At 46.4% G+C, this 21,534-nt stretch overlaps 1 protein-coding gene across 1 annotated transcript in view; it reads left to right on the top strand.

The window, feature by feature from the left end:
* Positions 1-21,209, top strand: part of RRP15 (ribosomal RNA processing 15 homolog) — a 91,101-nt gene extending 69,892 nt beyond the window's left edge. Inside the window, exon 5 of the mRNA XM_088454020.1 lies at positions 20,234-21,209. Within this exon, the coding sequence (XP_088310146.1) occupies positions 20,234-20,401 (168 nt within the window). The 3' untranslated portion in view covers positions 20,402-21,209. The remainder of the gene's footprint in view (positions 1-20,233) is intronic.
* Positions 21,210-21,534: the final 325 nt, after the last annotated feature.

Here is a 21,534-nt window from a genome sequence, read left to right as displayed (position 1 = left end):
CTGAAATGCTATAATACAGGATACATGACAACCTTCAATTACTGCTTATGTGATGGTATCCGTGTTAGTAGAGCGTGGTCTGTGTGTGTGATATCTCTGGTTAGTAGAGTGTGATCTGTGTGTGTGATATCTCTGGTTAGTAGAGCGTGGTCTGTGCGTGTGATATCTCTGGTTAGTAGAGCGTGGTCTGTGTGTGATATCTCTGGTTAGTAGAGCGTGATCTGTGTTTGATATCTCTGGTTAGTAGAGTGTGATCTGTGCGTGTGATATCTCTGGTTAGCAGAGCGTGGTCTGTGCGTGTGATATCTCTGGTTAGTAGAGAGGTCTGGGCGTGTGATATCTCTGGTTAGTAGAGCGTTGTTTGTGCGTGTGATATCTCTGGTTAGTAGAGTGTGATCTGTGCGTGTGATATCTCTGGTTAGTAGAGTGTGATCTGTGCGTGCGATATCTCTGGTTAGTAGAGCGAGGTCTGTGCGTGTGATATCTCTGGTTAGCAGAGCGTGGTCTGTGTGTGATATCTCTGGTTAGTAGAGTGTGGTCTGTGCGTGCGATATCTCTGGTTAGTAGAGCGAGGTCTGTGCGTGTGATATCTCTGGTTAGCAGAGCGTGGTCTGTGCGTGTGATATCTCTGGTTAGTAGAGCGAGGTCTGTACTTGTGATTTCTGGTTAGTAGAGCGTTGTTTGTGCATGTGATCTCTCTGGTTAGTAGAGCGTGGTCTGTGTGTGATATCTCTGGTTAGTAGAGAGGTCTGGGCGTGTGATATCTCTGGTTAGTAGAGCGTGGTCTGTGTGTGATATCTCTGGTTAGTAGAGCGTGATCTGTGTGTGATATCTCTGGTTAGTAGAGTGTGATCTGTGCGTGCGATATCTCTGGTTAGTAGAGCGTGGTCTGGGCTTGTGATATCTCTGGTTAGTAGAGCGTGGTCTGTGCGTGTGATATCTCTGGTTAGTAGAGCGTTGTTTGTGCATGTGATATCTCTGGTTAGTAGAGAGGTCTGTGCGTGTGATATCTCTGGTTAGTAGAGCGAGGTCTGTACTTGTGATTTCTGGTTAGTAGAGCGTTGTTTGTGTATGTGATATCTCTGGTTAGTAGAGCGTTGTTTGTGTATGTGATATCTCTGGTTAGTAGAGCGTGGTCTGTGCGTGTGATATCTCTGGTTAGTAGAGTGTGATCTGTGCGTGCGATATCTCTGGTTAGTAGAGCGTGGTCTGTGTGTGATATCTCTGGTTAGTAGAGTGTGATCTGTGCGTGCGATATCTCTGGTTAGTAGAGCGAGGTCTGTGTGTGATATCTCTGGTTAGTAGAGCGTGGTCTGGGCTTGTGATATCTCTGGTTAGTAGAGTGTGATCTGTGCGTGCGATATCTCTGGTTAGTAGAGCGTGGTCTGTGCGTGTGATATCTCTGGATAGTAGAGTGTGATCTGTGCGTGCGATATCTCTGGTTAGTAGAGCGAGGTCTGTGCGTGTGATATCTCTGGTTAGCAGTGCGTGGGATATCTCTGGATAGTAGAGTGTGATCTGTGCGTGCGATATCTCTGGTTAGTAGAGCGAGGTCTGTACTTGTGATTTCTGGTTAGTAGAGCGTTGTTTGTGCATGTGATATCTCTGGTTAGTAGAGCGTTGTTTGTGCGTGTGATATCTCTGGTTAGCAGAGTGTGATCTGTGTGTGATATCTCTGGTTAGCAGAGTGTAATCTGTGTGTGATATCTCTGGTTAGTAGAGCGTGGTCTGTGTGTGATATCTCTGGTTAGTAGAGTGTGATCTGTGCGTGTGATATCTCTGGTTAGTAGAGTGTGATCTGTGTGTGTGATATCTCTGGTTAGTAGAGTGTGATCTGTGCGTGCGATATCTCTGGTTAGTAGAGTGTAATCTGTGTGTGATATCTCTGGTTAGTAGAGCGTGGTCTGTGTGTGATATCTCTGGTTAGTAGAGTGTGATCTGTGCGTGCGATATCTCTGGTTAGTAGAGTGTGATCTGTGCGTGTGATATCTCTGGTTAGTAGAGCGTGGTCTGGGCTTGTGATATATCTGGTTAGTAGAGTGTGATCTGTGCGTGTGATATCTCTGGTTAGTAGAGCGTGGTCTGTGTGTGCGATATCTCTGGTTAGTAGAGCGAGGTCTGTGCGTGTGATATCTCTGGTTAGTAGAGTGTGATCTGTGCGTGCGATATCTCTGGTTAGTAGAGTGTGATCTGTGCGTGCGATATCTCTGGTTAGTAGAGTGTGATCTGGGCTTGTGATATCTCTGGTTAGTAGAGCGTGGTCTGTGTGTGTGATATCTCTGGTTAGTAGAGCGAGCGTGGTCTGTGTGTGTGATATCTCTGGTTAGTAGAGCGAGGTCTGTACTTGTGATTTCTGGTTAGTAGAGCGTTGTTTGTGCGTGTGATATCTCTGGTTAGTAGAGCGTTGTTTGTGCGTGTGATATCTCTGGTTAGCAGAGTGTGATCTGTGTGTGATATCTCTGGTTAGCAGAGTGTAATCTGTGTGTGATATCTCTGGTTAGTAGAGCGTGGTCTGTGTGTGATATCTCTGGTTAGTAGAGTGTGATCTGTGCGTGCGATATCTCTGGTTAGTAGAGTGTGATCTGTGCGTGTGATATCTCTGGTTAGTAGAGCGTGGTCTGGGCTTGTGATATCTCTGGTTAGTAGAGTGTGATCTGTGCGTGTGATATCTCTGGTTAGTAGAGCGAGGTCTGTGTGTGCGATATCTCTGGTTAGTAGAGCGAGGTCTGTGCGTGTGATATCTCTGGTTAGTAGAGCGTGGTCTGTGTGTGATATCTCTGGTTAGTAGAGCGAGGTCTGTGCGTGTGATATCTCTGGTTAGTAGAGCGTGGTCTGTGTGCGATATCTCTGGTTAGTAGAGCGAGGTCTGTGCATGTGATATCTCTGGTTAGTAGAGCGTTGTTTGTGCGTGTGATATCTCTGGTTAGTAGAGCGTGGTCTGTGTGTGCGATATCTCTGGTTAGTAGAGCGAGGTCTGTGCGTGTGATATCTCTGGTTAGTAGAGTGTGATCTGTGTGTGTGATATCTCTGGTTAGTAGAGTGTGATCTGTGCGTGCGATATCTCTGGTTAGTAGAGTGTAATCTGTGTGTGATATCTCTGGTTAGTAGAGCGTGGTCTGTGTGTGATATCTCTGGTTAGTAGAGTGTGATCTGTGCGTGCGATATCTCTGGTTAGTAGAGTGTGATCTGTGCGTGTGATATCTCTGGTTAGTAGAGCGTGGTCTGGGCTTGTGATATATCTGGTTAGTAGAGTGTGATCTGTGCGTGTGATATCTCTGGTTAGTAGAGCGTGGTCTGTGTGTGCGATATCTCTGGTTAGTAGAGCGAGGTCTGTGCGTGTGATATCTCTGGTTAGTAGAGTGTGATCTGTGTGTGTGATATCTCTGGTTAGTAGAGTGTGATCTGTGCGTGCGATATCTCTGGTTAGTAGAGTGTGATCTGGGCTTGTGATATCTCTGGTTAGTAGAGCGTGGTCTGTGTGTGTGATATCTCTGGTTAGTAGAGCGAGCGTGGTCTGTGTGTGTGATATCTCTGGTTAGTAGAGCGAGGTCTGTACTTGTGATTTCTGGTTAGTAGAGCGTTGTTTGTGCATGTGATATCTCTGGTTAGTAGAGCGTTGTTTGTGCGTGTGATATCTCTGGTTAGCAGAGTGTGATCTGTGTGTGATATCTCTGGTTAGTAGAGAGGTCTGTGCTTGTGATATCTCTGGTTAGTAGAGTGTGATCTGTGCGTGTGATATCTCTGGTTAGCAGAGCGTGATCTGTGCGTGTGATATCTTTGGTTAGTAGAGTGAGGTCTGTACTTGTGATTTCTGGTTAGTAGAGCATTGTTTGTGCATGTGATATCTCTGGTTAGTAGAGCGTGGTCTGTGTGTGATATCTCTGGTTAGTAGAGCGTTGTTTGTGCATGTGATATCTCTGGTTAGTAGAGCGTGGTCTGTTTTGATATCTCTGGTTAGTAGAGCGTTGTTTGTGCATGTGATATCTCTGGTTAGTAGAGCGTGGTCTGTGTGTGATATCTCTGGTTAGTAGAGAGGTCTGGGCGTGTGATATCTCTGGTTAGTAGAGCGTGGTCTGTGCGTGTGATATCTCTGGTTAGCAGAGCGTGATCTGTGCGTGTGATATCTCTGGTTAGTAGAGCGTGGTCTGTGCGTGTGATATCTCTGGTTAATAGAGTGTGATCTGTGCGTGTGATATCTCTGGTTAGTAGAGCGAGGTCTGTACTTGTGATTTCTGGTTAGTAGAGAGGTCTGTGTGTGTGATATCTCTGGTTAGTAGAGCGTGGTCTGTGCGTGTGATATCTCTGGTTAGTAGAGCGTGGTCTGTGCGTGCGATCTCTGGTTAGCAGAGCGTGGTCTGTGCATGTGATATCTCTGGTTAGTAGAGCGTGGTCTGTGCGTGTGATATCTCTGGTTAGTAGAGTGTGATCTGTGCGTGTGATATCTCTGGTTAGTAGAGCGTGATCTGTGCGTGTGATATCTCTGGTTAGTAGAGCGTGATCTGTGCGTGTGATATCTCTGGTTAGTAGAGCGTGATCTGTGCGCGTGATATCTGGTTAGTAGAGCGTGGTCTGTGCGTGTGGTATCTGGTTAGTAGAGCGTGGTCTGTGCGTATGATATCTCTGGTTAGCAGAGCGTGATCTGTGCATGTGATATCTCTGGTTAGTAGAGCGTGGTCTGTGCGCGTGATATATCTGGGTAGTAGAGCGTGGTCTGTGCGTGTGATATCTCTGGTTAGTAGAGCGTGGTCTGTACTTGTGATTTCTTGGTAGTAGAGAGGTCTGGGCGTGTGATATCTCTGGTTAGTAGCGCGTGATCTGTGCGTGCGATATCTCTGGTTAGTAGAGCGAGGTCTGTACTTGTGATTTCTGGTTAGTAGAGCGTGGTCTGTGTGTGATATCTCTGGTTAGTAGAGCGTGGTCTGTGTGTGATATCTCTGGTTAGTAGAGTGTGATCTGTGCGTGCGATATCTCTGGTTAGTAGAGCGAGGTCTGTGCGTGTGATATCTCTGTTTAGCAGAGCGTGGTCTGTGCGTGTGATATCTCTGGATAGTAGAGTGTGATCTGTGCGTGTGATATCTGGTTAGCAGTGCGTGGTCTGTGCGTGTGATATCTCTGGATAGTAGAGTGTGATCTGTGTGTGATATCTCTGGTTAGTAGAGCGAGGTCTGTACTTGTGATTTCTGGTTAGTAGAGCGTTGTTTGTGCATGTGATATCTCTGGTTAGTAGAGCGTGGTCTGTGTGTGATATCTCTGGTTAGTAGAGAGGTATGGGCGTGTGATATCTCTGGTTAATAGAGCGTTGTTTGTGCATGTGATATCTCTGGTTAGTAGAGTGTGATCTGTGCGTGTGATATCTCTGGTTAGCAGAGCGAGGTCTGTACTTGTGATTTCTGGTTAGTAGAGAGGTCTGTGTGTGTGATATCTCTGGTTAGTAGAGCGTGGTCTGTGCGTGTGATATCTCTGGTTAGTAGAGCGTGGTCTGTGCGTGCGATCTCTCTGGTTAGCAGAGCGTGGTCTGTGCATGTGATATCTCTGGTTAGTAGAGCGTGGTCTGTGCGTGTGATATCTCTGGTTAGTAGAGTGTGATCTGTGCGTGTGATATCTCTGGTTAGTAGAGCGTGATCTGTGCGTGTGATATCTCTGGTTAGTAGAGCGTGGTCTGTGCGCGTGATATCTGGTTAGTAGAGCGTGGTCTGTGCGTGTGGTATCTGGTTAGTAGAGCGTGGTCTGTGCGTGTGGTATCTGGTTAGTAGAGCGTGGTCTGTGCGCGTGATATCTGGTTAGTAGAGCGTGGTCTGTGCGTGTGGTATCTGGTTAGTAGAGCGTGGTCTGTGCGTATGATATCTCTGGTTAGCAGAGCGTGATCTGTGCATGTGATATCTCTGGTTAGTAGAGCGTGGTCTGTGCGCGTGATATATCTGGTTAGTAGAGCGTGGTCTGTGCGTGTGATATCTCTGGTTAGTAGAGCGTTGTTTGTGCATGTGATATCTCTGGTTAGTAGAGAGGTCTGGGCGTGTGATATCTCTGGTTAGTAGAGCGTGATCTGTGCGTGCGATATCTCTGGTTAGTAGAGCGTGGTCTGTGTGTGTGATATCTCTGGTTAGTAGAGCGTGGTCTGTGTGTGTGATATCTCTGGTTAGTAGAGCATGGTCTGTGTGTGATATCTCTGGTTAGTAGAGAGGTCTGGGCGTGTGATATCTCTGGTTAGTAGAGCGAGGTCTGTACTTGTGATTTCTGGTTAGTAGAGAGGTCTGTGCGCGTGATATATCTGGTTAGTAGAGTGTGGTCTGTGTGTGTGATATCTCTGGTTTGTAGAGCGAGCGTGGTCTGTGTGTGTGATATCTCTGGTTAGTAGAGCGTGGTCTGTGCGCGTGATATATCTGGTTAGTAGAGCGTGGTCTGTGCGTGTGATATCTCTGGTTAGTAGAGCGTTGTTTGTGCATGTGATATCTCTGGTTAGTAGAGAGGTCTGGGCGTGTGATATCTCTGGTTAGTAGAGTGTGGTCTGTGCGTGCGATATCTCTGGTTAGTAGAGCGAGGTCTGTGCGTGTGATATCTCTGGTTAGCAGAGCGTGGTCTGTGCGTGTGATATCTCTGGTTAGTAGAGCGAGGTCTGTACTTGTGATTTCTGGTTAGTAGAGCGTTGTTTGTGCATGTGATCTCTCTGGTTAGTAGAGCGTGGTCTGTGTGTGATATCTCTGGTTAGTAGAGAGGTCTGGGCGTGTGATATCTCTGGTTAGTAGAGCGTGGTCTGTGTGTGATATCTCTGGTTAGTAGAGCGTGGTCTGTGTGTGATATCTCTGGTTAGTAGAGCGTGATCTGTGTGTGATATCTCTGGTTAGTAGAGTGTGATCTGTGCGTGCGATATCTCTGGTTAGTAGAGCGTGGTCTGGGCTTGTGATATCTCTGGTTAGTAGAGCGTGGTCTGTGCGTGTGATATCTCTGGTTAGTAGAGCGTTGTTTGTGCATGTGATATCTCTGGTTAGTAGAGAGGTCTGTGCGTGTGATATCTCTGGTTAGTAGAGCGAGGTCTGTACTTGTGATTTCTGGTTAGTAGAGCGTTGTTTGTGTATGTGATATCTCTGGTTAGTAGAGCGTTGTTTGTGTATGTGATATCTCTGGTTAGTAGAGCGTGGTCTGTGCGTGTGATATCTCTGGTTAGTAGAGTGTGATCTGTGCGTGCGATATCTCTGGTTAGTAGAGCGTGGTCTGTGTGTGATATCTCTGGTTAGTAGAGTGTGATCTGTGCGTGCGATATCTCTGGTTAGTAGAGCGAGGTCTGTGCGTGTGATATCTCTGGTTAGCAGAGCGTGGTCTGTGTGTGATATCTCTGGTTAGTAGAGCGTGGTCTGGGCTTGTGATATCTCTGGTTAGTAGAGTGTGATCTGTGCGTGCGATATCTCTGGTTAGTAGAGCGAGGTCTGTGCGTGTGATATCTCTGGTTAGCAGAGCGTGGTCTGTGCGTGTGATATCTCTGGATAGTAGAGTGTGATCTGTGCGTGCGATATCTCTGGTTAGTAGAGCGAGGTCTGTGCGTGTGATATCTCTGGTTAGCAGTGCGTGGGATATCTCTGGATAGTAGAGTGTGATCTGTGCGTGCGATATCTCTGGTTAGTAGAGCGAGGTCTGTACTTGTGATTTCTGGTTAGTAGAGCGTTGTTTGTGCATGTGATATCTCTGGTTAGTAGAGCGTTGTTTGTGCGTGTGATATCTCTGGTTAGCAGAGTGTGATCTGTGTGTGATATCTCTGGTTAGCAGAGTGTAATCTGTGTGTGATATCTCTGGTTAGTAGAGCGTGGTCTGTGTGTGATATCTCTGGTTAGTAGAGTGTGATCTGTGCGTGTGATATCTCTGGTTAGTAGAGTGTGATCTGTGTGTGTGATATCTCTGGTTAGTAGAGTGTGATCTGTGCGTGCGATATCTCTGGTTAGTAGAGTGTAATCTGTGTGTGATATCTCTGGTTAGTAGAGCGTGGTCTGTGTGTGATATCTCTGGTTAGTAGAGTGTGATCTGTGCGTGCGATATCTCTGGTTAGTAGAGTGTGATCTGTGCGTGTGATATCTCTGGTTAGTAGAGCGTGGTCTGGGCTTGTGATATATCTGGTTAGTAGAGTGTGATCTGTGCGTGTGATATCTCTGGTTAGTAGAGCGTGGTCTGTGTGTGCGATATCTCTGGTTAGTAGAGCGAGGTCTGTGTGTGTGATATCTCTGGTTAGTAGAGTGTGATCTGTGCGTGCGATATCTCTGGTTAGTAGAGCGAGGTCTGTGCGTGCGATATCTCTGGTTAGTAGAGCGAGCGTGGTCTGTGTGTGTGATATCTCTGGTTAGTAGAGCGAGGTCTGTACTTGTGATTTCTGGTTAGTAGAGCGTTGTTTGTGCATGTGATATCTCTGGTTAGTAGAGCGTTGTTTGTGCGTGTGATATCTCTGGTTAGCAGAGTGTGATCTGTGTGTGATATCTCTGGTTAGCAGAGTGTAATCTGTGTGTGATATCTCTGGTTAGTAGAGCGTGGTCTGTGTGTGATATCTCTGGTTAGTAGAGTGTGATCTGTGCGTGCGATATCTCTGGTTAGTAGAGTGTGATCTGTGCGTGTGATATCTCTGGTTAGTAGAGCGTGGTCTGGGCTTGTGATATCTCTGGTTAGTAGAGTGTGATCTGTGCGTGTGATATCTCTGGTTAGTAGAGCGAGGTCTGTGTGTGCGATATCTCTGGTTAGTAGAGCGAGGTCTGTGCGTGTGATATCTCTGGTTAGTAGAGCGTGGTCTGTGTGTGATATCTCTGGTTAGTAGAGCGAGGTCTGTGCGTGTGATATCTCTGGTTAGTAGAGCGTGGTCTGTGTGCGATATCTCTGGTTAGTAGAGCGAGGTCTGTGCATGTGATATCTCTGGTTAGTAGAGCGTTGTTTGTGCGTGTGATATCTCTGGTTAGTAGAGCGTGGTCTGTGTGTGCGATATCTCTGGTTAGTAGAGCGAGGTCTGTGCGTGTGATATCTCTGGTTAGTAGAGTGTGATCTGTGTGTGTGATATCTCTGGTTAGTAGAGTGTAATCTGTGTGTGATATCTCTGGTTAGTAGAGCGTGGTCTGTGTGTGATATCTCTGGTTAGTAGAGTGTGATCTGTGCGTGCGATATCTCTGGTTAGTAGAGTGTGATCTGTGCGTGTGATATCTCTGGTTAGTAGAGCGTGGTCTGGGCTTGTGATATATCTGGTTAGTAGAGTGTGATCTGTGCGTGTGATATCTCTGGTTAGTAGAGCGTGGTCTGTGTGTGCGATATCTCTGGTTAGTAGAGCGAGGTCTGTGCGTGTGATATCTCTGGTTAGTAGAGTGTGATCTGTGTGTGTGATATCTCTGGTTAGTAGAGTGTGATCTGTGCGTGCGATATCTCTGGTTAGTAAAGTGTGATCTGGGCTTGTGATATCTCTGGTTAGTAGAGCGTGGTCTGTGTGTGTGATATCTCTGGTTAGTAGAGCGAGCGTGGTCTGTGTGTGTGATATCTCTGGTTAGTAGAGCGAGGTCTGTACTTGTGATTTCTGGTTAGTAGAGCGTTGTTTGTGCATGTGATATCTCTGGTTAGTAGAGCGTTGTTTGTGCGTGTGATATCTCTGGTTAGCAGAGTGTGATCTGTGTGTGATATCTCTGGTTAGTAGAGAGGTCTGTGCTTGTGATATCTCTGGTTAGTAGAGTGTGATCTGTGCGTGTGATATCTCTGGTTAGCAGAGCGTGATCTGTGCGTGTGATATCTCTGGTTAGTAGAGTGTGATCTGTACTTGTGATTTCTGGTTAGTAGAGCATTGTTTGTGCATGTGATATCTCTGGTTAGTAGAGCGTGGTCTGTGTGTGATATCTCTGGTTAGTAGAGCGTTGTTTGTGCATGTGATATCTCTGGTTAGTAGAGCGTGGTCTGTTTTGATATCTCTGGTTAGTAGAGCGTTGTTTGTGCATGTGATATCTCTGGTTAGTAGAGCGTGGTCTGTGTGTGATATCTCTGGTTAGTAGAGAGGTCTGGGCGTGTGATATCTCTGGTTAGTAGAGCGTGGTCTGTGCGTGTGATATCTCTGGTTAGCAGAGCGTGATCTGTGCGTGTGATATCTCTGGTTAGTAGAGCGTGGTCTGTGCGTGTGATATCTCTGGTTAATAGAGTGTGATCTGTGCGTGTGATATCTCTGGTTAGTAGAGCGAGGTCTGTACTTGTGATTTCTGGTTAGTAGAGAGGTCTGTGTGTGTGATATCTCTGGTTAGTAGAGCGTGGTCTGTGCGTGCGATATCTCTGGTTAGTAGAGCGTGGTCTGTGCGTGCGATCTCTCTGGTTAGCAGAGCGTGGTCTGTGCATGTGATATCTCTGGTTAGTAGAGCGTGGTCTGTGCGTGTGATATCTCTGGTTAGTAGAGTGTGATCTGTGCTTGTGATATCTCTGGTTAGTAGAGCGTGATCTGTGCGTGTGATATCTCTGGTTAGTAGAGCGTGATCTGTGCGTGTGATATCTCTGGTTAGTAGAGCGTGGTCTGTGCGCGTGATATCTGGTTAGTAGAGCGTGGTCTGTGCGTGTGGTATCTGGTTAGTAGAGCGTGGTCTGTGCGTATGATATCTCTGGTTAGCAGAGCGTGATCTGTGCATGTGATATCTCTGGTTAGTAGAGCGTGGTCTGTGCGCGTGATATATCTGGGTAGTAGAGCGTGGTCTGTGCGTGTGATATCTCTGGTTAGTAGAGCGTGGTCTGTACTTGTGATTTCTTGGTAGTAGAGAGGTCTGGGCGTGTGATATCTCTGGTTAGTAGCGCGTGATCTGTGCGTGCGATATCTCTGGTTAGTAGAGCGAGGTCTGTACTTGTGATTTCTGGTTAGTAGAGCGTGGTCTGTGTGTGATATCTCTGGTTAGTAGAGCGTGGTCTGTGTGTGATATCTCTGGTTAGTAGAGTGTGATCTGTGCGTGCGATATCTCTGGTTAGTAGAGCGAGGTCTGTGCGTGTGATATCTCTGTTTAGCAGAGCGTGGTCTGTGCGTGTGATATCTCTGGATAGTAGAGTGTGATCTGTGCGTGTGATATCTGGTTAGCAGTGCGTGGTCTGTGCGTGTGATATCTCTGGATAGTAGAGTGTGATCTGTGTGTGATATCTCTGGTTAGTAGAGCGAGGTCTGTACTTCTGATTTCTGGTTAGTAGAGCGTTGTTTGTGCATGTGATATCTCTGGTTAGTAGAGCGTGGTCTGTGTGTGATATCTCTGGTTAGTAGAGAGGTCTGGGCGTGTGATATCTCTGGTTAATAGAGCGTTGTTTGTGCATGTGATATCTCTGGTTAGTAGAGTGTGATCTGTGCGTGTGATATCTCTGGTTAGCAGAGCGAGGTCTGTACTTGTGATTTCTGGTTAGTAGAGAGGTCTGTGTGTGTGATATCTCTGGTTAGTAGAGCGTGGTCTGTGCGTGTGATATCTCTGGTTAGTAGAGCGTGGTCTGTGCGTGCGATCTCTCTGGTTAGCAGAGCGTGGTCTGTGCGTGTGATATCTCTGGTTAGTAGAGCGTGGTCTGTGCGTGTGATATCTCTGGTTAGTAGAGTGTGATCTGTGCGTGTGATATCTCTGGTTAGTAGAGCGTGATCTGTGCGTGTGATATCTCTGGTTAGTAGAGCGTGGTCTGTGCGCGTGATATCTGGTTAGTAGAGCGTGGTCTGTGCGTGTGGTATCTGGTTAGTAGAGCGTGGTCTGTGCGTGTGGTATCTGGTTAGTAGAGCGTGGTCTGTGCGCGTGATATCTGGTTAGTAGAGCGTGGTCTGTGCGTGTGGTATCTGGTTAGTAGAGCGTGGTCTGTGCGTATGATATCTCTGGTTAGCAGAGCGTGATCTGTGCATGTGATATCTCTGGTTAGTAGAGCGTGGTCTGTGCGCGTGATATATCTGGTTAGTAGAGCGTGGTCTGTGCGTGTGATATCTCTGGTTAGTAGAGCGTTGTTTGTGCATGTGATATCTCTGGTTAGTAGAGAGGTCTGGGCGTGTGATATCTCTGGTTAGTAGAGCGAGGTCTGTACTTGTGATTTCTGGTTAGTAGAGAGGTCTGTGCGCGTGATATATCTGGTTAGTAGAGTGTGGTCTGTGTGTGTGATATCTCTGGTTTGTAGAGCGAGCGTGGTCTGTGTGTGTGATATCTCTGGTTAGTAGAGCGAGGTCTGTACTTGTGATTTCTGGTTAGTAGAGCGTTGTTTGTGCATGTGATATCTCTGGTTAGTAGAGCGTTGTTTGTGCGTGTGATATCTCTGGTTAGTAGAGCGTTGTTTGTGCGTGTGATATCTCTGGTTAGCAGAGTGTAATCTGTGTGTGATATCTCTGGTTAGTAGAGTGTGATCTGTGTGTGTGATATCTCTGGTTAGTAGAGTGTGATCTGTGCGTGTGATATCTCTGGTTAGTAGAGCGTGGTCTGTGTGTGATATCTCTGGTTAGTAGAGCGTGGTCTGGGCTTATGATATCTCTGGTTAGTAGAGTGTGATCTGTGCGTGCGATATCTCTGGTTAGTAGAGCGTGGTCTGTGTGTGATATCTCTGGTTAGTAGAGCGTGGTCTGGGCTTGTGATATCTCTGGTTAGTAGAGTGTGATCTGTGCGTGTGATATCTGGTTAGTAGAGCGAGGTCTGTGCGTGTGATATCTCTGGTTAGCAGAGCGTGATCTGTGCGTGTGATATCTCTGGTTAGTAGAGTGTGATCTGTGCGTGCGATATCTCTGGTTAGTAGAGCGAGGTCTGTGTGTGATATCTCTGGTTAGTAGAGCGTGGTCTGGGCTTGTGATATCTCTGGTTAGTAGAGTGTGATCTGTGCGTGCGATATCTCTGGTTAGTAGAGCGTGGTCTGGGCTTGTGATATCTCTGGTTAGTAGAGTGTGATCTGTGCGTGTGATATCTCTGGTTAGTAGAGTGTGATCTGTGCGTGTGATATCTCTGGTTAGTAGAGCGTGATCTGTGCGTGTGATATCTCTGGTTAGTAGAGTGTGATCTGTGCGTGCGATATCTTTGGTTAGTAGAGCGAGGTCTGTACTTGTGATTTCTGGTTAGTAGAGCGTTGTTTGTGCGTGTGATATCTCTGGTCAGTAGAGCGTTGTTTGTGCGTGTGATATCTCTGGTTAGCAGAGTGTGATCTGTGTGTGATATCTCTGGTTAGTAGAGCGAGGTCTGTGCGTGTGATATCTCTGGTTAGTAGAGTGTGATCTGTGCGTGCGATATCTCTGGTTAGTAGAGCGAGGTCTGTGCGTGTGATATCTCTGGTTAGTAGAGCGTGGTCTGTGTGTGATATCTCTGGTTAGTAGAGTGTGATCTGTGCGTGCGATATCTCTGGTTAGTAGAGCGTGGTCTGGGCTTGTGATATCTCTGGTTAGTAGAGTGTGATCTGTGCGTGCGATATCTCTGGTTAGTAGAGCGAGGTCTGTGCGTGTGATATCTCTGGTTAGTAGAGCGAGGTCTGTGCGTGTGATATCTCTGGTTAGTAGAGTGTGATCTGTGCGTGCGATATCTCTGGTTAGTAGAGCTTGGTCTGTGTGTGATATCTCTGGTTAGTAGAGCGTTGTTTGTGCATGTGATATCTCTGGTTAGTAGAGCGTGGTCTGTGTGTGATATCTCTGGTTAGTAGAGTGTGGTCTGTGCGTGTGATATCTCTGTTTAGTAGAGCGTGGTCTGTGCGTGTGATATCTCTGGTTAATAGAGTGTGATCTGTGCGTGTGATATTTCTGGTTAGTAGAGAGGTCTGTGTGTGTGATATCTCTGGTTAGTAGAGCGTGGTCTGTGCGTGTGATATCTCTGGTTAGTAGAGCGTGGTCTGTGCATGCGATCTCTTTGGTTAGCAGAGCGTGGTCTGTGCATGTGATATCTCTGGTTAGTAGAGCGTTGTTTGTGCATGTGATATCTCTGGTTAGTAGAGCGTTGTTTGTGCGTGTGATATCTCTGGTTAGTAGAGCGTTGTTTGTGCGTGTGATATCTCTGGTTAGCAGAGTGTGATCTGTGTGTGATATCTCTGGTTAGTAGAGCGTGGTCTGTGTGTGATATCTCTGGTTAGTAGAGTGTGATATGTGCGTGCGATATCTCTGGTTAGTAGAGCGTGGTCTGTGTGTGATATCTCTGGTTAGTAGAGTGTGATCTGTGCGTGCGATATCTTTGGTTAGTAGAGCGAGGTCTGTACTTGTGATTTCTGGTTAGTAGAGCATTGTTTGTGCATGTGATATCTCTGGTTAGTAGAGCGAGGTCTGTGTGTGATATCTCTGGTTAGTAGAGCGTTGTTTGTGCATGTGATATCTCTGGTTAGTAGAGCGTGGTCTGTGTGTGATATCTCTGGTTAGTAGAGAGGTCTGGGCGTGTGATATCTCTGGTTAGTAGAGTGTGATCTGTGCGTGTGATATCTCTGGTTAGTAGAGTGTGGTCTGTGCGTGCGATATCTTTGGTTAGTAGAGCGAGGTCTGTGCGTGTGATATCTCTGGTTAGTAGAGCGTGATCTGTGCGTGTGATATCTCTGGTTAGTAGAGTGTGATCTGTGCGTGTGATATCTTTGGTTAGTAGAGCGAGGTCTGTGCGTGTGATATCTCTGGTTAGTAGAGCGAGGTCTGTGCGTGTGATATCTCTGGTTAGCAGAGCGTGATCTGTGCGTGTGATATCTCTGGTTAGTAGAGTGTGATCTGTGCGTGCGATATCTTTGTTTAGTAGAGAGGTCTGTACTTGTGATTTCTGGTTAGTAGAGTGTGGTCTGTGTGTGATATCTCTGGTTAGTAGAGCTTGGTCTGTGTGTGATATCTCTGGTTAGTAGAGCGTTGTTTGTGCGTGTGATATCTCTGGTTAGTAGAGCGAGGTCTGTGCGTGTGATATCTCTGGTTAGTAGAGCGTGGTCTGTGTGTGATATCTCTGGTTAGTAGAGCGTTGTTTGTGCATGTGATATCTCTGGTTAGTAGAGCGTGGTCTGTGCGTGTGATATCTCTGGTTAGTAGAGAGGTCTGGGCTTGTGATATCTCTGGTTAGTAGAGTGTGATCTGTGCGTGTGATATCTCTGTTTAGTAGAGCGTGGTCTGTGCGTGTGATATCTCTTGTTAGTAGAGCGTGGTCTGTGCGTGCCATCTCTCTGGTTAGCAGAGCGTGGTCTGTGCGTGCCATCTCTCTGGTTAGCAGAGCGTGGTCTGTGCATGTGATATCTCTGGTTAGTAGAGCGTGGTCTGTGCGTGTGATATCTCTGGTTAGTAGAGTGTGATCTGTGCGTGTGATATCTCTGGTTAGTAGAGCGTGATCTGTGCGTGTGATATCTCAGGTTAGTAGAGCGTGATCTGTGCGTGTGATCTCTGGTTAGAGCGTGGTCTGTGCGTGTGGTATCTGGTTAGTAGAGCGTGGTCTGTGCGTATGATATCTCTGGTTAGCAGAGCGTGATCTGTGCATGTGATATCTCTGGTTAGTAGAGCGTGGTCTGTGCATGTGATATATCTGGTTAGTAGAGCGTGGTCTGGGCGTGTGATATCTCTGGTTAGTAGAGCGTGGTCTGTACTTGTGATTTCTGGTTAGTAGAGAGGTCTGGGCGTGTGATATCTCTGGTTAGTAGAGCGTGGTCTGTGCGTGCGATATCTCTGGTTAGTAGAGCGAGGTCTGTACTTGTGATTTCTGGTTAGTAGAGCGTTGTTTGTGTATGTGATATCTCTGGTTAGTAGAGAGGTCTGTGCGTGTGATATCTCTGGTTAGCAGAGCGTGGTCTGTGTGTGATATCTCTGGTTAGTAGAGTGTGATCTGTGCGTGCAATATCTCTGGTTAGTAGAGCGAGGTCTGTACTTGAGATTTCTGGTTAGTAGAGCGTTGTTTGTGCATGTGATATCTCTGGTTAGTAGAGCGTGGTCTGTGTGTGATATCTCTGGTTAGTAGAGCGTGGTCTGTGCGTGTGATATCTCTGGTTAGTAGAGTGTGATCTGTGTGTGATATCTCTGGTTAGTAGAGAGGTCTGGGCGTGTGATATCTCTGGTTAGTAGAGCGAGGTCTGTACTTGTGATTTCTGGTTAGTAGAGTGTGATCTGTGCGTGCGATATCTCTGGATAGTAGAGCGTGGTCTGTGTGTGTGATATCTCTGGTTAGTAGAGCGAGCGTGGTCTGTGTGTGTGATATCTCTGGTTAGTAGAGCGAGGTCTGTACTTGTGATTTCTGGTTAGTAGAGCGTTGTTTGTGCATGTGATATCTCTGGTTAGTAGAGCGTTGTTTGTGCGTGTGATATCTCTGGTTAGCAGAGTGTGATCTGTGTGTGATATCTCTGGTTAGTAGAGCGAGGTCTGTGCGTGTGATATCTCTGGTTAGCAGAGCGTGATCTGTGCGTGCGATATCTTTGGTTAGTAGAGCGTGGTCTGTGTGTGATATCTCTGGTTAGTAGAGCGTTGTTTGTGCATGTGATATCTCTGGTTAGTAGAGCGTGGTCTGTGTGTGATATCTCTGGTTAGTAGAGTGTGATCTGTGCGTGTGATATCTCTGGTTAGTAGAGCGTGGTCTGTGCGTGTGATATCTCTGGTTAGTAGAGCGTGGTCTGTGCGTGCGATCTCTCTGGTTAGCAGAGCGTGGTCTGTGCATGTGATATCTCTGGTTAGTAGAGTGTGATCTGTGCGTGTGATATCTCTGGTTAGTAGAGCGTGATCTGTGCGTGTGATATCTCTGGTTAGTAGAGCGTGATCTGTGCGTGTGATCTCTGGTTAGAGCGTGGTCTGTGCGTGTGGTATCTGGTTAGTAGAGCGTGGTCTGTGCGTGCGATCTCTCTGGTTAGTAGAGCGTGGTCTGTGCATGTGATATCTCTGGTTAGTAGAGTGTGATCTGTGCGTGTGATATCTCTGGTTAGTAGAGCGTGATCTGTGCGTGTGATATCTCTGGTTAGTAGAGCGTGATCTGTGCGTGTGATCTCTGGTTAGAGCGTGGTCTGTGCGTGTGGTATCTGGTTAGTAGAGCGTGGTCTGTGCGTGTGATATCTCTGGTTAGTAGAGCGTGGTCTGTGCGCGTGATATATCTGGTTAGTAGAGTGTGATCTGTGCGTGCGATATCTCTGGTTAGTAGAGCGTGGTATGTGCGTGTGATCTCTCTGGTTAGTAGAGCGTGGTATGTGCGTGTGATCTCTGGTTAGTAGAGCGTGGTCTGTGCGTGTGATCTCTGGTTAGTAGAGCGTGGTCTGTGCGTGTGATCTCTGGTTAGTAGAGCGAGGTCTGTGCGTGTGATCTCTGGTTAGTAGAGCGTGGTCTGTGTGTGTGATCTCTGGTTAGTAGAGCGTGGTCTGTGCGTGTGGTATCTCTGGTTAGTAGAACATACATGTCATACTGTTTGTGCTGTTGGACATAGGACGGTGCGGTGAGTTACTTGCTGCCGTTAGCAATGTTATGAGCAGAGGAGACGGAAGGTCACCGTGAATGTTTCCTATGCTATCATTGTGTTTGTCTTGTGCAAATAAAGACAATCCTTATTGCACACACGTTTATTGCTGGGATTCCAGCTGTGTGTCCGCATACCTTGGCATGATTGCACAGTGGAGAGTAAAGGCACACATCCACTAGACGTCAGGTAAAAGACTGCACAATTACGACATTGTAATCGTGCAGCCGTTTCTGTCTGTCTGTGATGTGCCTACGAGCCGGCGATCAGTGAAGAAGCATCAATCGTCTGCAAAATTGCTGAACCCGACGTTATCGTCTGGCTGTACAACATAAATGTACGGTGATAGATGTCTAAACGACCAGCAATCTGCAAACGATTATCGAATGATAACGTAATCGTTCAAACGCTCAATTTAATCGTCTAGTGGATGTGTCCCTTAAGACTGCCGGAATGTGCAATCTGTCTCACTGCAGCTATTGCTGAACTGCAAATCCCAGAAAGCCTTGTAATTCAGTGGTTCATGCTACCTCCTATATTACACCGACCTGTATTAGTCCCGTGATCCACATCTACCTCACATTGTGCCTCAGTGATGCCACGTGTTCCTGATGATGCACAGGGCGATGTTACTTGTTACCTCGTTCGCTCCGAGCGATGTTTGCCCAACTGCGCATGCGTACGGATCGTTATACGCATGCGCGAACCAGTCAGTGCGGTCGAAATTCATGTGCTCGCAAAATAGTGAATGCCTGATAATTTGAGTGACAGGAGGAGGCGTATGTGGGTGGTAACAGGGGAAGGTGCTTGAAAACGGGGAGTGGAGATCAGAACGCAGGCGTGCTTAAAGGTCAAAACGGGCGTTATATATGGGTGTGCATAATTAATACAGCAGCGTCATTGACCACGTCACTGGGTTATTTTATAGTCAGAACTGCTCGCAAGATTGTGGTAGCAAAAACCAACCACAAGAATAGCGAGCAGTTCATACGCTGGTCGATGTACTTGATTAATCTAATAAATAGCGGACATGACGTCGGATGCGAGCGGCCAGGGGGCGTAGTTTCCCAAAAAACGACCGCAAGTTTTGTTCGCTCGTTCAGACCTAGAGGTGTGAACAGACCGCAATTAGCGAACGGTTCATTTGAATAGCCACCCCTTGTTTTAGAACGAACGACCGCAAATAGCGACCGGCTCTGAATCAGGCCCTTAGTCCACAATATGGCTTCCCCCGTTGTGAGAAGGTGATGGGGGGTACATGACTTATCAGTACATGAGAGCTGATTCATTCATAGTTCTCAGTGGGTCAGATGGGGACCCCCCATGCGGGGCAACCCTGCACTTCTGCCCTTAGTAGTGGGGGTTAAAATTAGAATAAATGCTTATTAATGCAGCATAATCCATTTGAAGACTAAGCAATAGCTGAGTATAACCACATGGGGGAGCTGTTGCCCTGTGTTCAGGCACATGCAGGACCCACGCTGGCAATGTCTGATCAGGACACGTTACTGTCAGGTACCGGAGAATGGGTGGTCTCTCTCTAAAGTGGCTGTTATATACTGTCACACATTATTGTCATTGTTTATAGTACAGATTGTGTAACCTGCTGACAATGTGTGTGTTAGTGAGTCTGCACTTGGGGATAATAAGTGAACTCTGCAACAATAATGTGGTAAATAATAATATTATTACCTGACCCAATGGATCTGGAGACCCTTCTCTGGTGCATTTGGCAATCTGAGCCGCACCGATTTATAAACGTTACATAAAATGAGGTATACAGCCATCCCGTAGTCACACTAGCGTTAGGATGGGGCCGTACTGATGAGCTCCGCCTGTGGCGCTGACATACGATGTCATCTTACCAACACGTCCGTTCTTGCCATAGCTGCCCTACTGGATCTGCCCTGGTCACTGTGATGTGGCCACATCGGAGGGTAACGGCAGCCCAGCCACGACGCAGTAAGCCACACAAGTCCACAGCACGTGGCCGCCAATTGCGGAGCACAGAACTATTCTCTGCTGTAAGTTGCGTCACTTACTGACGAGTGCGAAACTACATGTAAGAAAAAGGCGCCATTCCCGCTGAGGTCACCAGGTGCTGCCATTAGATCCCAATATATAGTATATGTGTGTGTGTATATATAATATAGTATATGTGTGTGTGTATATATAATATAGTATATGTGTGTGTGTATATATAATATAGTATATGTGTGTGTGTATATATAATATAGTATATGTATGTGTGTATATATAATATAGTATATGTGTGTGTGTGTGTATATATAATATAGTATATGTGTGTGTGTATATATAATATAGTATGTGTGTGTGTGTATATATAATATAGTATATGTGTGTGTGTATATATAATATAGTATATGTATGTGTGTATATATAATATAGTATATGTGTGTGTGTGTGTATATATAATATAGTATATGTGTGTGTGTGTGTATATATAATATAGTATATGTGTGTGTGTGTATATATATATAATATAGTATATATGTGTGTGTGTGTATATGTATATATATATATATATATATATATATATATATATTAGGGATGTGCAGGCTCGGATAGGTTCGAGTTTGCACGTGGAGTTCGGATTTTTCCCTCCAAAAAAACGGAACTCAGAAAGAGGCAAAACGTCATCTTACATGGACGAACATCATCATTCCTGGACAAAAGACCAGGAATGATGATGTTCGTCCATGTAAGATGACGTTTTGCCTCGTTCTGAGTTCCATTTTTTTGGAGGGAAAAATCCGAACTCCACGTGCAAACTCGAACCTATCCGAGCCTGCACATCCCTAATATATATATATATATATAATGTATGTGTCTTTGTTCCTGCATTACAGGTCTTTTATTTGCTGTCATTTTATTTTGTGCTCCAGGTTCCTGTAAAGTCAGAGAAGCCGCCGGAATGGAGCATCTTACGCGATGATTTCATGATGGGCGCGTCCATGAGGGACTGGGATAAGAACAGCGATGACGGAGAGGCTGCCGCAGGGCCGGACGCGGGGTCCGGGCAGGAAGATAGCGGAAGTGATTCTGATAGATAACGCTGCCTGGCTCAGTGGCTAAAGATAACGCTACCTGGCTCAGTGGCTAAAGATAACGCTGCCTGGCTCAGTGGCTAAAGATAACGCTGCCTGGCTCAGTGGCTAAAGATAACACCTTATCTCTCCAGATGACTGGAATAAACTTTCCATTCTATGAATGCATAACATTTCTCACATTGCACAAAGACTAGTATATCCGTATTCTGCAGTAATTGCTCTGAGGGAACGTGACACCATATATATATATATATATATATAACGTGCATCATGATTTCCCAGCGTATTTTTCTGCAGCCTCTCGCGCAGTCTAAGCCGTGGCACCTGCCCAATCATAGTGGAGGAAAGTCTGCAAAGGTCACAAGCTGTGTGTCGGTGACTCGGGGTATTCTGCCCTTCTCACGTTGTGCTTCCATTTTTGTCTCCAGCGTGAGCGAGTGGGTACTGCTCTCCTGGGCATCTGCTCGTGTGGTAGATGTGCTGTAGAAAGTCTAGTACTGTTGGCAGGAGTCGGAGCGTCTGGCTCTGCATGAAACAGATTCCAGTCCTGCTCTTCAGATTATTCTGCATGGAAGTGAGTGTTTGGCTCCGGCGAGCGTCTCTGCGAGGTTAGCAGAACAGAAAACAGCTTGACCCGCTCTTATCAAAGGACGCTACGCTTCCCCTGCACAATCGGTGCCTTTTGTGCATAGCTGCTGTTAGCTCGGAGAGCAAGCTCCTGTGGTTACATAAAAATTTATTCCTACTGTGGTTTATCCTTTGTCAATTATGGAGTCAAAGTTTGCATTAAAGTTTCATATGCGCTGGTCAATGCTGCCTTGTCTGAGTCTTCAATATTATCTGTCACTTTGCGTTTCTCTACCTAATTGTTACTGAACCTCCCCAGAAGCACGGCAGATCTGAAGATGCGATGTGCGACCTGCGGGGACGCGCATCACATCGTGATTGTGAATGGGGACTCACGATTTGGGCATTTTTTACCCCTTTTTTTACCCATTCTGTCGTTGCGATGTGTCGGAATCAGCAAGATCGGGTAAAAAATCGCTATGTCTGTGGGCACCTTTAGTGCTGCTGGTACATACGTTACACGTCTAGGTGTAAGTCCTTGGTGGAAGTAAAGGGTTATAGTGTTATTC

The sequence above is a fragment of the Taudactylus pleione genome, unplaced genomic scaffold (assembly GCF_031769625.1).
Source record: "Taudactylus pleione unplaced genomic scaffold, aTauple2 ptg000608l, whole genome shotgun sequence".
Lineage (NCBI taxonomy): Eukaryota > Metazoa > Chordata > Amphibia > Anura > Myobatrachidae > Taudactylus > Taudactylus pleione.
The sequence above is the reverse complement of the archived record's forward strand: the minus strand, read 5'-3'. Positions and strand labels throughout refer to the sequence as shown.